The sequence below is a fragment of the Sphaeramia orbicularis genome, chromosome 17 (assembly GCF_902148855.1).
Source record: "Sphaeramia orbicularis chromosome 17, fSphaOr1.1, whole genome shotgun sequence".
Lineage (NCBI taxonomy): Eukaryota > Metazoa > Chordata > Actinopteri > Kurtiformes > Apogonidae > Sphaeramia > Sphaeramia orbicularis.
Genome location: NC_043973.1, coordinates 57,297,172 through 57,318,683, shown reverse-complemented (window position 1 = coordinate 57,318,683; position 21,512 = coordinate 57,297,172). Strand labels below are relative to the sequence as shown.

The 21,512-nt window shown below is 41.4% G+C and overlaps 1 protein-coding gene across 1 annotated transcript in view; it reads right to left on the bottom strand.

Moving 5' to 3' along the window:
- Positions 1-450: 450 nt before the first annotated feature.
- Positions 451-21,512, bottom strand: part of LOC115437774 (potassium voltage-gated channel subfamily KQT member 3-like) — a 97,271-nt gene continuing 76,209 nt past the window's right edge. The window contains 14 exon segments of the mRNA XM_030161110.1: positions 451-1,860; positions 1,862-1,974; positions 1,977-2,228; positions 4,656-4,743; positions 4,827-4,922; positions 4,994-5,125; positions 7,913-8,018; positions 8,258-8,451; positions 16,611-16,637; positions 17,895-17,989; positions 19,601-19,696; positions 19,960-20,070; positions 20,996-21,169; positions 21,268-21,440. Of these exon segments, the coding sequence (XP_030016970.1) occupies positions 1,563-1,860; positions 1,862-1,974; positions 1,977-2,228; positions 4,656-4,743; positions 4,827-4,922; positions 4,994-5,125; positions 7,913-8,018; positions 8,258-8,451; positions 16,611-16,637; positions 17,895-17,989; positions 19,601-19,696; positions 19,960-20,070; positions 20,996-21,169; positions 21,268-21,440 (1,955 nt within the window). The 3' untranslated portion in view covers positions 451-1,562.

The following is a 21,512-nucleotide window of genomic DNA, read 5'->3' as shown; positions in this document are numbered from 1 at the left end:
AATTCAATCTCATAATAACCTATAAATACTCACAACTCAATTTTTTCTCTTTGTAAATGTAAATACAACCTGAAATGTTTTAAGAGAAGTAGAATTTTAATAATATTACACCTTTTACTAAATATTTTGTGTATCTGTAGATCCACTGTGATCTGGAAGTTACTATGTACGTGTGGAAACGATAAACTAAAGCAGAATAATGTTAAAATTACAATTTTTTTTTGTTTGTTCATGTTATTCACATTGTTTGAAAGGATAGTTTATAGACGTAAACATTTTCATTATGTAATTGTACTTTTTTCACTGTAAAACACTGAGAAATGTTTGGAGTTGACATTATTAACATATTATTCTGTTATTATTTTACTGGTTCGGCCCACTGCAGATCAAATTTAGCTGAATGTGGAACTGAACTAAAATGAGTTTGACAGCCCTGGTCTATGCCATAATTTATAAAATTACTGATGTTGAGGAGTAGTTTCAACAACCAGCAAAATGTCTTCCAGGCACGAACAGATGAGATGGTAAAAGTTACAGAAAATGACACAGATCGTAAAGGAGAAGGATGGAGAAACCCAACTGTTGCACCAGATACTGTTAGACTTCCCTACGAACCGCAGTGGTGATTATTCTCAGGTTACAAAATACACCACAAATACACCTGAGGCAAAAGATGGCTTCAAGTTTGGTCTGAACACAACATTCGGCTCCATAATTTGTTATTTTCTGACTGATTGATAAAGTTGAGGGTTTTAAGTCCAAGCGGTTTTATATCCCTGAATTCATGTGCCAACAAAGCAGCTGAGATTTAGTGTTTCAAATTCTGAGTGTCTTTGTTCAAGTGGAAAGTTTGTGCATAAAGTGGTGACGTACGACTGGAGAGCACGAAACGACTGAGCGTTGGACAAAAAAATAAAACAGCGTAAAAAAAAAAAAAAAACAGTGTAAAAGTGAAGAAACACAGCTTCCTGCGTTACCAGAGTCCCACGACAAACACACAAACAAATACACACACACATACACACACACACACATACACACGGATCAGACAGACAGGAGACTTTTGGTTCCAGTTCGCCCCTCCCCCTCCTCTATGATGGTGCATCATCATGCAGACCATGCAAAAAACAATGAGAATGTATTCATATAAAAAAATACGTGTTAGAAAATGGCATAGCAGGTAAATGTATCCATTCGACCTCTTTTTCTGTTTCCTGAAATCCTGAACTTCGCAGTGTCTACACTAAAAATCGCATGCGTCACATGCAGTGCGTTGGCTTTGCAGCGATAAAGCTTTGGGTGTATATAGTATGTTGATTAATGTTCTGTACAGGGTTCTACTTTACAAACGCTCCGCTTTCCCGTCTTTTCTCCACGCCGTGGCTCTGACTGGACGGCGCCGGCCTCGCAGCATCAAGGCGGACTTCACACCCCCGTTCCCTCCACGTGGTTCGGTCCAGGGGCGTGGCTTTGACCCAGACTGACGTGGGTCTATAGAGGCATGGGTTGGCTTAAGGTCAGATCGCTTCAGGAGGAGGGTTGACAGACAAAGCCCCTCCCCCTCAGGGCGGCGTGCTCCACACGGCGTCGCCGAAGCCCTCCCCCGTGGTCGACAGCGGCAGAGGCCCCCCCCCGCTGGGCGTGAACGGGTCCGTGTCTGTGTCCGTCTCCCCCTCCGCCAGGTAGCTGGGTCTGGGTCGCGTCCAGCTGGCGTCTCCGGTCGCCGGCCCTGCCCCCGTTGTCAGCTCCACCCCTTCCTCCGCCTCCTTCTCTCCAGAGATACTGAAGCCGCTGGGCGAGCGCTCCAGCTCCTCGTGGTTCACCGACAGCATAGACAGCGGTGAGTCGCCCCCCCGCCCCCCCCCCTGTGGTCCTGCCCAGCCCCGCCGACAAGTCCTGCAAGGAGCTGATGGGCAACACGGTGGGCCGCTCCGTGTAGGTGGGAATGGCGGCGGGGGCGTGGCGTGGGTGTGACGGCGGCGGGGGCCGGTGGTCCGGAGGCCCGCTACCCCCCCCCTGCCGTTCACCTTGCTCACAGGCACCTGGTACGTCATGTGCGGGAACGCCTCGGCGTAGTTAAAGAAAAGCCGCCGGATCTCGCCGCCGCCCGTCGGGTCGCAGGTCTCTAAGGTCATGTGGGCGGCGCCGGCGGAGTCCACCTGCAGGTGCTCGGTGTGCTGGATGTGCATGTCCACCAGGAAGTCCAGCTTCTTCTCCATGTCCTCCACCTGAACAGAGACACGAGAAACCAGCTGAGGCATTTAGGACACTGTACAAACCGGGACGAATGCCGGGTCCGAAACGCCGGGTCCGTAACACTGCCAACGCCTACGCTGATGTTTCCGTATGGACTGGGAATGACTACTGAACAGAACCATGGCCACGCCCCCCTTCGGTTCTGAACCCTCATTCTGAAGCCATGAGTTTATGTTCTGGGCTGTCGCCGTGTTGGCTTTTTGACCAAAAGGGGGCGGAGCTGTGTGAATACGAGGGATCATGAGTGAACGAATGCTCAGGAAATCAAAGTCAGCCACACCTGTCAGTCAAAGGCCAACAGGACAGATGTCAAAGTTTTATTTTCTGTAAAATCTTAGTAATGGATCCATAATTTACAGATGGACCAGATCAGTTTTTAGATCCAAATAAAGCGGATGAGACCAGAATGAGTCCTGGAGAAAAAAGACTGGTTTAGTATTTTTACAGAGAATTTCCATGAAAATCTATGGGCCTTTATAGAGCAGACTCTAGTGGCCATCAGAGGTATTACACTTTACCTCTGGACCGTTAAACTCTTGGTTTATAACTAACTTTCTTTATTTTCCCTGTTGGGAAATTCAGTCTCCGCATTTTACCCATAATACACACGGTACCTAGCATTAGCATTAGCATTAGGCTCACACAGTGTGTAAACAGTATCCCATAATTTAAAGACTTACTGATGTAATGAAGTAGATTCAACAACATCACAAAGCCAATCCATGTTTGTAAAGATACTGATGTTCATTTAACAATCTTTAAATTGAGCCGAGGTTCTAAAACCTGTAGTCGGTCCGCGGTGGAGCAGATCTCATGGCTGCAAACTTTACCTGCATCCTCCAAAAGGCTTTGGTTTCCTCTCCTTAAAGGGGCTTCACAGGTCAGATAAAAGCTAAAGGGACGTTTACAGATGATGCTTTTCACTGAAAAATTCACTGGATACTGTAAATCCAGAGAGACATCGAACCAAGTTAAAAACAAAAACCAATAAAACCACATCTGTGAAAGTGTTTGACGAGAGCTAATGTTAGCATCTGTCACCTTTACAAAAGACAGAAGGAAAAGAGTAAAGCAATTCTGAAATACCAAACTATCCTGTTGTTGTTTTTTTTCTTCAAATGAAGTGGATCAAACACACTTTTGTGTTGGACACATCTGTCTGAACATTACACACAAAGTGTGTGGAAGTGAATCAGGGTATCTGTGGGTTTGATGAGGCCAAATTTATGACTTTTTAAAACATTTTTCTTTGGTCAAATTTTGGACCTTACATTCACATAAATAACAGACCTCATAGTTATTATACACCAATGCACAACATTACACAGAAGAATATACTAAAATACACAAAAAATACACTAAAGTGCACAGAAAATATACTACAATACACTAAAAATATGCTAAACTACACTAACAATATGATAGGATACACTAAAATACAGTAAAAATATAAAGATTTCTTTTTCTTTTTTTGTCAGACAGATAGAAAAAAGTTCATTCTTTTACCTTGACATGTTTCAGCTACAACCTGTAGCCTTCCTCACAAGGGTCACTTAATATTATTGTGGAGCATCATTGTCACACTAAAAATATACTAAAATACACTAAAAATATACTAAAATAAACTAAAAAAATGACAGAATACACTAAAATACACTAAAAAATATGCTAAAATACACAAAAAATATGATAGAATATACTAAAATACACAAAAAAATATACTAAAATACATTAAAAATATACAAAAATAAACTAAAAAAACAACAGAATACACTAAAATACACTAAAAAATATGCAAAAATACACAAAAAATATGCAAAAATACACTAAAAATATGATAGAATATACTAAAATACACTAAAAAATATGCTAAAATACACTAAAAATATGCTAGGATACAATAAAATGCACTATAAATATGCTAAAATACACAAAAAATATGCTAGGATACACTAAAATACACTAAAAAATATGCTAAAATAGACTAAAAATATGGTAAAATACATTAAAATATGCTAGAATACACTAAAATACACTAAAATATGCTAGGATACACCAAAATACACAATAAATAAATAAATAAATAAAAATACACCAAAATTATGCTAGGATACACTAAAATACACTAAAAATATGGCAAAATACACAAAAAAACCCACTATAAATATGTTAAAATACACTATAAATATGCTAAAATACACTAAAATAACTAAACCTATGCTAAATATGTAAACAGTGTTTACATTCAGGTTTGCTGAAGGTGACATTTCTGACTCTTTAAGACGTTTTTCTCTTTGGTCAGATTTCAGAGTTTCCGTCCACATTAGTAACAGTCTGACATGGTCTCATCGTTTTTTTTAGTAAACTGTGTGTTTCAGTGGTGCTGTTGGAGTCCTCACCTGTCTCTCCACCCTGACAAATCTACCCATCATGCTTTGGTCTTCAGCGTCGGGCATGGAGGCGGCTTTGGCCAGGTAGGACTCGTGCCTGGAACAGACGGTGGGTGGACACTCAGTGGACGTGGACTGAACACAGCAGGACTTAAACGTCAGAAAGCAGCCGTACGGTACCTGGGCGACTGATTGGGCGGGTAGCTAAAGGGAGTTTTCGTGGTTTTCTTGTTTTTGGGGGTGAGGGGGGGTCCGGGGGCCAGAATCATGTCGATCCTTGAGGGAAGACAAACAGGATTAGATAAGGTCTGTGGAAGAACGTGGGCTGTGGACTGAGGTGGACTCACCTGGTCTGCAGATATTTAATCCTACAGAGCATGTCCAGGTGTCCGGCAGAGTACTGCTCGATCACGTCTTTGACATCGTAAGGCCTCAGAGTTTCCTTAAACCGCTTCTTATTGAGGAGGAACTGCATGATCCTGAGGAGTTAAAGCAGGAAAAGGCCAATTTAGAGGACTGTTAACTCCATCTGTCCAAGAAGAAATGAATTATAACACGGAAATAAACAAATATGCTAAAATAAACAAAAGATATCCTAAAATACACTAAAAATATCCTAGAATACACTAAAATATGCTAGAATACACAAAAATTATCCTAGAATACACTACAAATATCCTAGAATACACTAAAATACACAAAAAAATCCTAGAATACACCACAAATATGATAGAATACACTAAAATACACAAAAAAAATCCTAGAATACACCACAAAAATCCTAGAATACACTCAAATATCCTAGAATAGACTAAAATACACAAAAATATCCTACAATACACAAAAAAAATGCTAGAATACACTAAAATACACAAAAATATCCTATAATACACTCAAATATCCTTGAATACACCACAAATATGATAGAATATACTAAAATACACAAAAAATATCCGAGATTACACTAAAATATACTAAAAATATGTTTTATTTAACACTTTAAATTGATGTTCTAGAGCCTGCCACTGGAGCTGATCTGTGATGGACCAGCTCCCATGGCTACAAGTATTAGCATTAGCATTAGCATGTTGCACATGTGAGCTGCCACTGAAGACACTGATGGGACCAACTCCAGATGTTCATTTGTACATTAACAGGAGAATTAACCTAAATATTCTTAGGTTTTAATTTTCATTTATTTTTTTATTTTTTCTTGTGGGTGCTCACATCCTTCTGGTTTTCGTTGTCAGACTGTGCGGTTGGTTTTATAATCCTGATAATCTGTCAGTCAGTTTGATAAATGATGAACCGAGTCTCCTTCAGACCGTAGATCATGTGACCTTTGACACATTCAGAATAAACCCATGTTGTTTTGTGTGACCCCTGCTGCCTCTGCCCCGCCCCCGCCACCCACCGAGCCCTTCTTTTTGTCCCACATGACCCTGGCTCTTCCCCACCGAAGCGTCCGCCTTTGGCACAGAGTCTTGGGTCCTGAAACCGGAACCCTGCAGGTCTCAGCGTCCCATTCAGAACCCATTCAAGGCCAAAATAATGCAGCTCTGTCACAGGCTCGTCACTCATCTCACAGGCGTCTCACGCTAGATTGAATTCCTGCGTTATGTCAGCTGATGGCCTATAGGTTTACACCGCACCGCGCCCGTTTACCGACCACTGCACACATCACCATCTGCACATCAGAACGGTACCAACACGACCCACTTCCCCATTAGGGATGGGAATTAGAAAGAATTAAATGATTCCAATTAGGGCTGTAAGAAAATATCAGTTCTGCAATATATCGTAATAAAATACATTTTATTTTTTTCTTTATATTTTCTTTCTTTATTTTTTTTCAACACTCTTTAATTAAATAATGTTCGTTCCTTTGTTGGTATTGCAGAAAAATACTGTTCTGATGTTAGTTGTGAACTAATAGAATCTGAACATTTGAACAGGATCTGAAACTGTAATGTCTGTAAAACAGAATTTCAGTTTGAACACAGGAACATTTTGTGATATAGCATTAGATCCTGTTGGGATCAAATAAAAACGTGTTTAGTATTTGTGAATATTTCTACAAACACATAAAAGATTTAATAACAGGCAGAATATTTGGAAAATTATACTTATTTCTCTGAAGACATTTCATGTTGTTCATATTTGTTCAGGTTATTTATATTTTTGGTGAAATTGTAAATGTAAACATTTTCATTTAGGCTAATTCTACTTTTTTTTTAACATTAAAAGACAAAAATTTGTCGTTCTCATTATTTATAGGTTATTTTGATAGTATTTTCCTGTTCTGACCCACTTCAGATCAAATTGGTCTAAATGTGGAACCTGAACTAAAATGATTTTAACACCATTGATTGTTAAAATCTTCAGTGTATGCTTTGCATTTCAGGGGCTGGATTTGTCAAAACTCTGAATAAACTTTATAGACATTGTCCCAAGGAAGATACAGACCTCTGCCACAAAAGATCAGTCCCCCCCCCCATCACCGCCAAAATTTTATCATTTGTTCCTTGTATCAGTATCGACATTTCCTGAAATTTTCATCAAAATCTGTCTGTAACTTTTTGAGTTATCTTGCTAATAGTCAAACAAACCCCGATGAAAACATTAAACATTACATAGGTAACTAATCCAGTCTGTAGTTTTATTAGTAGGATCAGCAAGAATCTGGTGATACGATACAAATCACAATACTAGGATCACTATATGATATAACATGATGCTGTTAAAAAGGCAATTTTTTGTTTGTTTCTTTTTTTTTCAAAGATTATTTCCTGGAGGAATTGAATTACAGCAGAAATATGTACAAATACTAAACACATTTTTATTTGATCCCAACAGGATCTAATGTTATATCACGAAATGTTTCTAATTCTCCTAGTTTCCAAAGGAACTACCATCTGCTTCTCAGACAGTAAAATGTGCTTTTAGGATGATTCAAAGAACCATTATTTAATAAAACAGTGTTAAATAATAAAAAAATAAAATATAAACAATAAAGAAAAAAAAAAAAAAGAACCTCCACAATATCTGCATTTGAATAAATACCTAAAAATATCGATACAGTACTTTTTAATGTCGATACAGGATTGTGAAATGAAATATTGTGATATATTGCAGAACCCATATGTTCTAACGGCCCTGTTTATTAGTAACTTCTTATGGCAGATGCCAGTGAAGATGCCTTCACAGCAGCTCATGGCCGTTGGTCTGATCAGATCAAAGCGTCAGTAGAAGGTTGGTGTCCAGACCTGACGGCCCTGATGACGAGCTTCAGGGTGGGGATCATCTCCTCCATGAGGATGTCTGGGGGGAAGCCCCGGTCCTCTAAGGCTGGATCTGCCAAGGCCCCGGCATCTGGAAAAAACACAAACAACACCTGAACCAACACAGCACTCTGAAAGGAACTACACTTTATTTATACGTTTCACAGATAAAATCACAAAGTGCTTTACGGTTTACAATAAAATATTAATAAAAGATGAAAATAAAATAAATAAAATGTAACACATGCACCAGGATAAACACTAAACAAAAAGACAATGAAACAATCTGTGTGGTAACACCTAAACATGTGTGGGCGTTGGACGCTTCACCTTCGGAGCTCTGGCGGAGGGTGTAGGCCTTCATGCGGAAGGCGGTGCGGAAACGTTCTCGGTTGCTGAAGCCGGCGGGTTTGGGCTCCTTCGAGGGGCTTTCTTCGATGGAGTCGGCCGTCAGCTTCTTCCCCGTCCCGACCGACGGCCTGGTGTTCGGGAGGCGGACACGCTCCAGTAAACTCAGCTTCTGACTGAAACAGAAACGAGACGGAAGAGTTAACGTCCAAATGGGTTCATACTGTGTGGTGACAGAAACCAGTATTTGAACCAAAAGTATTCAGTTTGTATTCAACAGTATTTAACCTGTTCACTGTAAGACCAGATAAGTTGAGTTTACTTTAAAAACCTGAGTAAACCGGTTGCCTTAAAAAAATTTCAGTAATGAGTAATGACAACTTGAGTGTATTAAACGGAAATGCTTGATTTGAATGGAATTGCTATTTTAAGTACAACACACTAAATGCCAAGTTAATTTAACTTAAAATGTGTTGCAGTGTCAGTATCTTCATATAATCATTAGACTTAATATCATCAGTTCATTGGACTCAGTTCCAAGTGGATTTAAATTTAAATCTTTTGCAATATAACCTGCTTTGTATAATTATTCAACTTAATATATTCTGGCATGAATGGAAGTTAAACAGGAAGTTAACTCAGTGTAATTAGTCAGTACAGGAAGTACTTTTAATTTGGCAAAACAAAGATTTCCATTGAACACAAATATTTATAGATGAACAGTGAATCCATAGTTCTTCCTCTGGCTGTGACTCATGGTGCAGCTCTACAAAAGTACAAAAACAAACACAAAAAGGCCAATAAACACTGACACACACACATTCAGTCCAAATGAACACTAACAGCACAACCCCGCTGAACCCCTGCACAGAAAAAGAACACATTTACAACAACAGGCCCAATACCCACAATGCAATGCACAGATAAAAAGGTCTGGTCAGGACTAAAACTGAGTGATTTAAATCCATTCAACTTAAACTTTTTCATACTTTCAACTATGTCTACAAATTAGTAGAATATACTGAACATTTTATAGTAATGGAATAAAACTGAAATTGTTCAAGTACATTGTAATTCAAGCATTTTAGTAAATACAAAGTCCAGGCTTACAGTGCATTCATTTGCATGGCAGGACTTATTCATAGTGTCATGTGTAGACTGTACCAGAGGAGCTGACCTTTTTTCTTGGGAGAACTGCTACAAAAAGACACATGCGCCAGTGGAAAGTTTTCAAAGTGTGGTGGACAAAAAGTACACGTGAGTGAAAATTTTGGACATTCTGAGAAATAATTTACCATACTTTCCAGACTATAAGCCACACCCACCCCGTCTCCAACGTTTCACCATCGATTCATTGACACCAAGCTTACGTGCAGCAGCTCTATTTCCTTCTTCGACAGCCGGATCGATCGTTAGCCCAGAAAACATAAATTAGCCACATCATTTTAGAGCCGCAGGTTCACAGCATGTGGAAAAAAGTAGCGGCTTATAGACTGGAAAGTACAGTACACATTCTAGGGAAAAGTTACATATTCATATGTGATAAGTTAATACTAGGAAAGAGTTGCATATGTATAAACACTGTCCAATCTAGATAGAGACCAGTAAAATTTGACCCTATCATGGACAAAGCCAAAAAGGCGGGCTCTAACGTGACTAGAATAATGTTCCTAATATGGTAAAAGGGGTGTGGTCTATAATTAAAACCCAACCGATTTTTGGGCAAATAAAAATGGTCTCCCAGAGTGAAAAAGTTAGTTGTTTCTGCAGATTTCAACTCAGTGTTTATTTAGTTTATAAATAAACACTTTATGCAGCTCCAAATCGGCTCGATCTGCGACTTTGACTTGACTCTTTGCATTTACTTGACGAAGTTCCACTACATAGATTAAGGAGTACAGAGACATAAATTTAACACTCCAGAGTACAGAGACATAAATTTAACACTCCAGAGTACAGAGACATAAATTTAACACTCCAGAGGACAGAGACATAAATTTAACACTCCAGAGTACAGAGACATAAATTTAACACTCCAGAGGACAGAGACATAAATTTAACACTCCAGAGGACAGAGACATAAATTTAACACTCCAGAGGACAGAGTGGAAGAGTGTCAAAGGGACCACAGATGTCTCCCACCTGCAGCAGTAAACTTTACGCAACAACTGTCTACTAGAAATTTACAGATTTCCTTTTATTCTTTGTCAGACAGATGGAAAAAGAGTTAATTCTTTTACCTTGACATGTTTCGGCTACAACCTGTAGCCTTCCCCAGAAGGGTCACTTAATGATACTGTGGCGTGTCATTGTCACGCCAATAATACGCTAAAATACACTAAAAATATACTAAAAATATGCTAAAATACAGTAAAAATATGCTAGGATACAGTAAAATATACTATAAATATGCTAAAATACACCAAAAATATGCTAAAATACAGTAAAAATATGCTAGGATACACCAGAATACACTATAAATATGCTAAAATACACTAAAAATATGCTAGGATACAGTAAAATATACTATAAATATGCTAAAATACACCAAAAATATGCTAAAATACAGTAAATAACAAATAAGAAAAGGAAATGTGTATGATTTAATGTCCTGACATGACCTCCAGCCGTTCCAGCGGTCTGCTCTGAAGGCCTGGACAGTCCACAGGCTGAAGCTGAAGCTGATTCTTTCTGAAGCTGTCGAAGGTAAAGGCTGACTGGACCTCCATCATATCACACTGCACCTCCTACACGTCACACCTCAGCTCTGCCAAAGCCTCCAAATTTAGTCCATGAGGAGGAAAAGTGGAGCTCCCACTCATTAAGGTGGAGCGTGACCCAAATGTTTCTACTTTAGTCGGTCCTCCTACGCAGCGGTCATCCAGCCCGAGTTAAAGCAGAGCAGAGACATGAAGATGAAAGAGGAGGATGTGCTGTTCGGTGGAATCATCTGTCACTGTATCTGTGGAACAAACGGGATCATTCTGGGCTTCTGATGGTTCATGGACCACCTGAATGAAAGAAGGGACGTCTGTAGACTGGTCAAACATCTGTCCTGGACTCGTAACGGAAGCAAAACAGTTCTGACACTAATGAAAACACACCGATCATCTTTTCATTAATATAATTCACTTTCTATTAATCAGATCCATTCAACTCCTTCACTTCAAAAGACATTTCAGTGACGGAGATGAAAGATAGTAGTCGCTTTTCCATTGGACATCTACACAAAACTTTACCCATATTTACTAAATGTCGAAAAAACAGAAGTGCGTGATGTCGGTTTTTCCATTAAATCACAAATGCAATGATTTGTTTGCTTATTTGTTTATTTATGTGACTAATAACATACTAACCAGTCAATAAGACTGGTTATTGTGTTATTGGCCTGGTAAAAAAATTCTTTGCAAATAATGAAAAATGAGCCAATAACGTAATAAGTTCTAACGTTACTGGCCAAAAGCTATTACGTTATCGGTTCAGGACTTTTATTAAATTGTTAAATTAAATTATTATTATTATTAAATTACATTTTAAAAACGGCAAATTTATTCCGTTATCGGCCGTTATTACATAATTGGCTTCTACAAGGATCTGAAACTGTAATGTCTGTGAAACAGAATTTCAGTTTGAACACAGGAACATTTTGTGATATAGCATTAAATCCTGTTGAGATCAAATAAAAATGTGTTTAGTATGTGTGCAGATTTCTGCTGTAATTTAATTCTACAAGGAAAGAATTTCTGCAGCAGCTCCTAAACTATGGATCGATCTGCCTCTCCATATCACGCAGACCTCCTCTGTCTGTTTTCAATTCCCTTCTTCAGCCCATCTTTTCTCCTTGGCTTTTGAAACCATGTGAGATGTTTGAATGTACTATATTTATTTTATTGTTTTTATTTGGTAGTGGTTTATTGTTCTTATTTATCTATTTCATTTATTTTGTTGTTTTTAATTGTATGGCTTTTTAATCTATCTTGTATTTTATTCTTTTATTTGGGTTTTATTTATTCTTCTGTATAGCACTTTTTTCTTTTTTGTACAGTTTCAGTGTCTTTTAATCTATTCTGTATTTTATGTTTCTATTTTGGTTTTAATTATTCTTCTGTACAACACTTTGGTCCACCGCAGTTGTTTTAAAGTGCTTTACAAATAAAGTTGGATTGGATAATTATTTTTTAAAAAAAGAAAGAAACAAAAAATTGCCTTTTTAACAGTATCATGATATATCGTGATATATCGTATCGTGATCCTAGTGTTGTGATTTGTATCGTATCACCAGATTCTTGCCGATACACAGCCCTACCTGGCACACTACATCTGTCCTGTTTAAGGTTAATGTATACTGTGCGTTGTCTCTGTCTAAATAAAGAAATAAATAAATGAAATGAAAATGAAAAACTGGTGTCTCCGGAGCCGTGACCAGTTCGCTCTCCTTCATTGTCCGACGGCTGACAGTATTTGGCAGCACAAAGACAGGAGCTCCCCGGGTAAAATAAGACTCCTGAGTGCCTTGAAGAGGCAGAGGGGGGGGTAACCGGAGCCGGCGGCGGCGGCCCCGACCGGGCCTGTGAAATGTGGAGCGTTCTCAGCGACTTTTCTCCCACACGGACACACAATATGAGCCTCTATGTTGGGAATAAGGACGGCAGATTACGGTGCTGAGAGGCTGCAGAAAAGGACGACACAAACGCTTTGGGACCGCTTCTGCGACGGATAAAGAGCGGAAAATTAGACGCGATTATCCCCAGGATCTGTGTAAACCAGGCAACAAAACAGGAAAAAATAATGCTCTTATCTCCTGTAACACACACACACACACACACACACGCACACTTCTACACAACTTGCTCTGACAATGTGACAAAGGATGAGTTCAATGTTTGGTTTTTGCTCTGTTCGTTTTCCGTCTGTTGTGTTTTCTTTGCATTAAACCACAGGTGTTAAACATGCGGCCCGGAGGCCAAATCCGGCCCACTAAAGGGTCCGATCCGGCCCACCAAAGGGTCCGATCCGGCCCACTAAAGGGTCAGATCCGGCCCACCAAAGGGTCTGATCCGGCCCACCAAAGGGTCCGATCCGGCCCACTAAAGGGTCCGATCCGGCCCACTAAAGGGTCTGATCGGGATGAGTTTTTGAAATGCAAAAATTACACTGAAGATATTAACGATCAATGGTGTCAAAATCATTTTAATTCAGGTTCCACATACACACACATACAGTCCAGTTAGATTTAAAGTGGGTCAGAACCAGTAAAATATTATCACAATAACCTAGTTTTTTGGTGTAAAGATGTAGAATTACATGAAAATATTTACATTACCAAACTATACTTTTACAAAAATGAAAAACCTGAACAAATATGAATAAACGGAAATGTCTTAAGAAAAGTAAATGCAGTTTGACCAATATTCTGCCTGTTACTAAATGTTTTGTGTGATTGTAACGCACATGTGTAAATGATAAACTGAGACAGAATTTTGTTAAAATTGCACTTGTTTTTCTTAAGATAATTCAAGTTGTTCATGTTATTCAGATTTTTAAGGAAACTTTGTAGATGTAAACCTGATCATAATAGAATTTGACTTTTTTCACTGTTATTATTTCACTGGTTCGGCCCACTGCAGATCATACTGGGCTGAATGTGGAACTGAACTAACAGGAGTTTGACAGCCCTGCATTAAACCATTACATTTCCTTTTCTTTGCATCAGTGCAGATTCAATTGTCCATACTTTTGGACCAAAAGCAAGAGTCTGATTCCTTTTTCTGAAAGTGGAACTAGTGTCTGTTCTGGTGGTTGTGTTTAGTGATGCCTTCAGGGGTCTTCATGAGCCCCTGAACGCACCGCTGCTTATCGGCCTGTGGCGGACACCGACGTTCTGTTGGACCGCTGGCCCCCGTCCACCTGTTCGCTCACAGCAACAAGATAATGTCACAGAGTGAAGTTCCCAGCCTTTGAAGCACCGCCGCCGCCGCCGGGCCTGGGTGTCCTGCCCCGCCTCCACCCTGCCCCGCCTCCACCCTCAGTTTGGGGTTCATTTTGTTCATATTACTTATTATTTTGTTGGTTTACTATTCATTTTTGTTCATTTTATTGATCACTTTGGGTGTTTTTGTTCATTTTGTTGCCTATTTTATTCTTTTTTACTTCGTTTTAGTTAACTTTTTTACTTATTTTTTCATGTTATGTATTATTTTGTAATTTAAAAAATATATGTATATTATTTTTTATTATGTAACACAAACCCAGTGTGTCCATCTACTGTCATTGATCCAACTCCATGGGTTTATTATTTTATATTCAATATGGGGTTTATTTTGTTCATGTTACATTAAATTAAATCACTATGGGTGTTTTTGTTCATTTTGTTGCTTATTTTATTGTTTTTACTTCATTTTAGTCAACTTTTGCTTATTTTTTCATGTTATTTATTATTTTGTAGATTTTTTTTATTATTTTTTGTTCATTTTATTTACTATTTAAAATAAAAACGAGCGTCTACACTCAAACTCCATGGGTTTTACTGGTGAAGATGGTGTTTCCACAGTAACTACAGAGCCTCTGAATGTCCAAATACGGTCATATCTGATGACCATGAAAAGATGAAGAACTGTATTTGACACCAATTATTGACATGGATTGATAGGATAAGTGGATCGGCAGGTATTAGACAGTTTAGATCAGTAGATGGTTTTGGTTTTTCGAGGGTTATTCCAGGTTTTTCTGCCTCTTCTTCTACATCAGAGCTCCTGTTGTTGTTGCTCACCAGCCTTTAGCGGCAGTAACTCGATCCCGCCTGTCGAACACGGCGAGGAGGCGTCGGAGCAGAACGCGGCGCTGTAATGAACCTCTGTCAGGACTGGGGGGGGCACCGACACACCTGACCCTGGTCCTGTTTCCTAAAGGCCATCTAATGATCATTTAATAATTTAAATAATTACAAATTCACCTTAAGGACTTTCTAAAGATGGAAAACAGGACTGAAGCTGATACAAACGTATATGTCTTTATTTAGAAATCTGTAAAATATGAATATGTAAAAAAAAAAACTACAGTCAAACTACAAAACCTTAAAACAACTAAGAAAATATTTCTGGACCTGTTATTTATTTATTTGATCTGCCGGTCGTGTTATTTTTATTATTTTTACATAAGTTTTTGTACGTGTCTTTATCAGTTCTAGTATATTTTTTATATATTATGTACTTCATTCATACCTTTGTACAACTCATGTTAATAAACTTGACCCTGAGTGTGTGTTATGTAGATAATATTAGTGCATTTAATGCCTTTGGTTCAGACAGAAAACTGGATGAAACTTATGTTGTATGTTTACAGAGTTTCTGTCCAATAACGTCAGCTACGAGTTTATATGTTATGAGCGTTTATTTATTTATTTATTAATGGAATGACCTTTGTAATGGACAGCATTTTTTAGTAAAATTGTGAAACTTTTGTCCACTACAGAGGACAAAAATGCATTGCCGGGTCTCAGGAGGATATATATATATATATATATATATATATATATATATATATATACACACACACACACACACACACACACACACATATATACAGTGGTGCTGCTACCAGTTATGAGCCCCATGAAAGCATTGTGGACCCTACAGAAATTGACTATCTTATCGATTTGTAGGACTGGGGAGGGGGTGGGGGGGTATGTACGTGGGGGGTGTGGTCCATGAATAACGTCACTTATGCTAGTGTGAAAACCAAACCAAACCTTAACATCCTTTCACTGTTCACACCTCTGGTCTACAGCAGATCTTACACAAAATTTGAACAACTTCTATATCCACTGCCCCCCCCCCACACACTGCTCGATGGGCCCCCCACAAACACTGCCCCCCCCAACTGCTCTATGCCCCTCCCACTCACACAAGCACTGGGCCCCATGAATCTGTCATGTTTACCCCCCTTATCGGCGCCCCAGTACATATACACACTACAGCGCTGACCCGTGTGGATCCTCAGGTTCTACATGTGGTGGTTTTTATGCTGTTGAGTATTTGTACATGTTGTACCACATTTGTCCAGCAGTCACCGCCAGAGTGTTCTGGACAGCAACGGGATTATAAGGGTATTGTATTAAAAATGACTAATATCTGACAAAATATTGGTCTGATCAACTTGCCGTATTCATTAGTCTGCTAATAAGTTCTTTTTCATAACTTGTGAAGTTATTCTGTGCCTGTTGTACTGACCCGGCCCATCTGAGGTCAGATTGGGCTGAATGTGGAACCTGAACCAACATGTGTTTGACCTCCATCCTTTACAGGTTTACTGTGTGGGTGAACGCAGCAGGACCTACCTGGCCATCACCTCCAGGTTCTCCTTCCTGCGGACGAACAGAGGAAAAGGACAAAGTTAACAAACCTCCAGACCGACCATGAACCTGCACATAGAACCGCAACACAATGGAACCACGTCTGGAAAAGACCCAGAACAAGACAAAAGCTCCAAACACAAACTGTTTCTGACGGAGATTCACAAAAATTTAATTTTACATCTCATTATGTCGAACTGGAGAAATGTTCGTCAGAAGTCTGGACCTTATATGTGCAAATGTCGGAGAAATGTTTGTCCTTTCACCGTACATGTGTTTTTCTTGCCTTTTTTTGCCACTTATGGGCAAGGAACCAAATATGATAACTTCATTGACCTTGATTTTTTACATTACAATAAACATTTAGAAAATTTTCACAAAAGTAAAAAAGTCTTGTTCTGTCCTCCAATAACACACTAAGGCTGACATTTTGAATTTCAGAGTATTTCTATGAGTGAACTATAAAGGGTTAATGTGGAATATGAATGAGCACACAAAAAAATCGCATTTCACCCAAAAACTCCGAATAGTGCATTCAGACCTGCTGTGTGAACGGAGCCTTAGTTTGATTTTCCTGCAGTAGAAATAACTTCATCCAGATGAAATAATAAATAAAGGTCTTCTCACACCAGGGGCTGGTTTAAATCCTCCTTCACCAACTGGAAAAAAGTCACATTTTTTAACTTGAGCGAATGAAAACACACTCAGCCAATCAGGACGCAGCTCGTTCTGGCGTGGCCGTGCTCTGATTGGCCCAGTTTGACCCAGGTTTTAAAGTGTGTTTCTGTCATCTGAAGCTTTCGTCACGTTGTCAAAGTGTGAGATTTATTTACAGACGAATGTTTCAGGTGTCAGATAAGGAGACGCAGCAGGTTTTCTGGTTCGGTTCACTCTGTATTTTTGACTTTTAGCGTTGTCGTGGAATCTGGGTTTGGATTCGGATTCTGTACATGAATGAAAATATTAAAGGGTTCCAGATTCAGTTGGGTTATTCATGACTTACACGTGGATTTATCTGGACCGTCCTCTCGGTGTGATACGACGTTAATGCTAAAAAAAGTCAGCTCGGTGAGTTTACCCCGTCCGTCGTCCAGGTTGCCATGGAAACCACAGGCCTCGGTCCGAGGTTAATGAGAAACATGCAAACTGAAGAAAACAGGTGGAAACGCAACGGAAAAAACCATGACGGATTTCAAGCAAAGAACAAACATAAAATAAGATGGTGTGGATGTGACAGAAGGTGGAGGTGTGGAGGTTTACGTTACTGACCGGAAACAGGGAAGAGAGATGATGGTTTCATAAAACCTCCACGTGGCAATAAGGTCTTCCCTGATTGGATTAGTGGAATAATATCGCCAGGCGGACTGTAAAGGAAGACAAAAGGACAAGATGAAGTCAGGAGAAGTGGACGTGGTGGTGATGGTGGAGGTGGTGTTAGTGGTGTTATTGGTGTTGGTGGTGATGGTGCAGGTGTTGTTGGTGGTGTAGGTAGTGTTGGTGGTGCAGTTGGTGGTGTAGATGGTGTTCCTGTGGGTGGTGTTGTTGGTGCTGGTGGTGTTGCTGAGGGTGGTGTTAGTGTTGTTGGTGATGTTTGAGCTGGTAATGGTGTTTTTGGTGCTGGTGGTGCAGTTGGTGGTGTAGGTGTTGTTGTTGGTGTTGTTGCTGATGGTGTAGGTGGTGTAGGTGGTGTTGGGGGTGCAGTTGTTGGTGTAGGTGTTGTTGTTGGTGTAGGTGGTGTGTGTGTTGTTGGTGGTGCAGGTATTGTTGGTGGTGTAGGTGGTGTTGGTGGTGTTATTGGTGTTGGTGATGGTGTAGGTGGTGTAGGTGGTGTAGGTGTTGTTGGTGGTGTAGGTAGTGTTGGTGGTGCAGGTCGTGTTGGTGGTGCAGCTGGTGGTGTAGGTGGTGGTGGTGGTGTTCCTGTGGGTGGTGTTGTTGGCGCTGGTGGTGTTGCTGAAGGTGGTGTTAGTGTTGTTGGTGATGTTTTTGCTGGTAATGGTGTTTTGGGGGGTTGTTGGTGCTGGTGGTGCAGTTGGTGGTGTTGGTAGTGTAGGTGCAGTTGCTGGTGTTGTTGCTGATGGTGTAGGTGGTGTAGGTGGTATAGGTGGTGTTGGTGGTGCAGTTGTTGGTGTAGGTGTTGTTGATGGTGTAGGTGGTGTATGTGTTGTTGGTGGTACAGGTGTTGTTTGTGGTGTAGGTGGTGTATGTGTTGTTGGTGGTACAGGTGTTGTTTGTGGTGTAGGTGGTGTATGTGTTGTTGGTGGTGCAGGTGTTGTTTGTGGTGTAGGTGGTGTATGTGTTGTTGGTGGTGCAGGTGTTGTTTGTGGTGTAGGTGGTGTATGTGTTGTTGGTGGTGCAGGTGTTGTTTGTGGTGTAGGTGGTGTATGTGTTGTTGGTGGTACAGGTGTTGTTGATGGTGTAGGTGGTGTATGTGTTGTTGGTGGTGCAGGTGTTGTTTGTGGTGTAGGTGGTGTATGTGTTGTTGGTGGTGCAGGTGTTGTTGGTGGTGTAGGTGGTGTATGTGTTGTTGGTGGTACAGGTGTTGTTGGTGGTGTAGGTGTTGGTGGTGTAGGTGGTGCAGGTGTTGTTGGTGGTGTATGTGTTGTTGGTGGTGTAGGTGGTGTTGGTGGTGTATGTGTTGTTGGTGGTGTAGGTGGTGTTGGTGGTGGTGTTCCTGTGGGTGGTGTTGTTGGTGCTAGTGGTGTTGCTGAAGGTGGTGTTAGTGTTGTTGGTGATGTTTATGATGGTAATGGTGTTTTTGGGGTTGTTGGTGCTGGTGGTGTTGGTAGTGTAGGTGGTGGTGCAGTTGGTGGTGTAGGTGGTGGTGTAGGTGGTGGTGCAGTTGGTGGTGTAGGTGGTGGTGCAGTTGGTGTAGGTGTTGTTGGTGGTGTAGGTGGTGCAGTTGGTGTAGGTGGTGTTGGTGGCTGTGTAGGTGGTGCAGGTGTTGTTGCTGGTGGTGTAGGTGGCTGTGGTCTGACCTGGATCAGTCCGGCGGCCGGATGGCGGCGCTTCTCAAAGTGCTTCTGTCTGTGCTGCTCCTGGACCTTCAGAGCCAGACCTGAACCCAGAATCCCCTGGAGATGGAAACACAGCGTCACTGACTGAAGGTGGAGGAGCTCCTGGTGGTGGTGGGGGGTGGAGGAGGGGGGTGGGGGGTAGGTGGGGTCTGTAAGGATTATTATGGGTGTGTGTGTGGGTTTTAATGAGGACCATCAGAACAGTTTCCATGGGTCTGACTCAGTGGTTCCGTTCTGTTCATATTATTATTTGAGAGGATCCGGCAGGTGTTTGTGTTTAAACTGTGTGTTGGTTTCGTCCAAACCAAAGCCAAACCCACTGCAGGCAACGCGAAGAACGACACGCCAATCAGGGCGAAGGTTCCGGCCAACAGTCTCCCCGCCCACGTCTTTGGGGTTTTGTCTCCGTATCCGATGGTGGTCAGGGTGATCTGGAAAACACGCACATGGACACACACGTTACCATGGTACCGGTGACTCTGAGGGGGTCGGACGTCTGAGGACGAACTGGTCCAGGTCTGGTCCAGGTCTGGTCCAGGTCCAGGTCCAGTTTCTACAGGTTCAACTGTCAGATATCTATAATCAGTCTAAATGGTGTTTCCAGTTTGTCTTTAATGGTTTTGTTCTGATTCTTTTCAGACTCTTATTCATTGAACCATCTGCTGCTGAGGTCGTATGTTGGGACCCGTCTATTACCTGGAATAAGACTAAGAGAGGAGGAGAAGGAGGAGGGTTATTCTCTGGAAGGAGAATCTCCTGTTTCTGAATTCTGGTATTTTCTGTCTTTCTTCACTTAATGTGGGCGTTGTCAATTCACTTTAAATGATTGCGACGTTGCCACAACAAGTTGAACACATTAACTGAGCGAGCGGAGGCTGCTCCACTGAGCATGTGCGAGCCCAGTGCTCATTAGCAGCGGCGAGTATGACGCTCAGACGTACTGTGGATGTACACGTATTTAAGACTAACTACTCGAGAGCCACGGTGAGCTGATACTGGTACTAATACTGGTACTGGTACTAATACTGGTACTGGTACTAATACTGGTACTGGTACTGGGATCGAAACTGGTACTGATACTGACATTAGTACTGATACTGTTAGTAATACTGATACTGATACTAGTACTGGTACTGATACTGGTACTGGTACCGGTACTGCCAGATTCTACTGTCCTGGGATCCTATGATGTTCTGTTTGTGTCCATGGGAACCTTTCATGAACAGTCACATGACCCTAGTTACAGACCGTCCCAGTCACATGACCTGAGCCCCAGCGTCCTCCAGCGCCTCCCCCCTCAGATCTGGACCCGGGTTCATTCAGGTGCTGGTTAAAGGGGCGTGGCCTTGGACGTACCAGCCCCCACCACAGGGCGTCGGCGTAGGTGTCGAAGTCCTGCGCTTTGGGCTGAGCCGTGGGGTTTTCATCGGCCGCCGCGTCCATGGAGACGTCGTCCTTCTCCACCAGGTAGACCAGGAAGGAGGCCAGGATCAGGGACAGGAAGCCGATGTACCAGGCCGTGATCAGCTCCTGGAAAAAACACACAGACCCGGACCGGGCGTCACACGGCGGCGGCCTTTGCTGCGGTCCCGGCCCGGTTCGCGCGGCTGAACACGGTCCGGTCCTACCTTACTGTGGGCGTAGATGGCCGAGCCCAGCAGCTTCCAGGTTCCGCCTCGTCGGTCCATACGCAGCATCCGCAGGATCTGCAGGAAGCGCAGGCTGCGCAGGGACGTGGCCAGAACATTCCCCTGGTTCCGGACCGCCACCACCGGCACCGAGGCGATCAGCACGAAGATGTCTGAGCCCAGAACAGACAGAACACACATGACCCTGACCCAGAACCAGACCCTGACCCAGACCCAGACCCTGA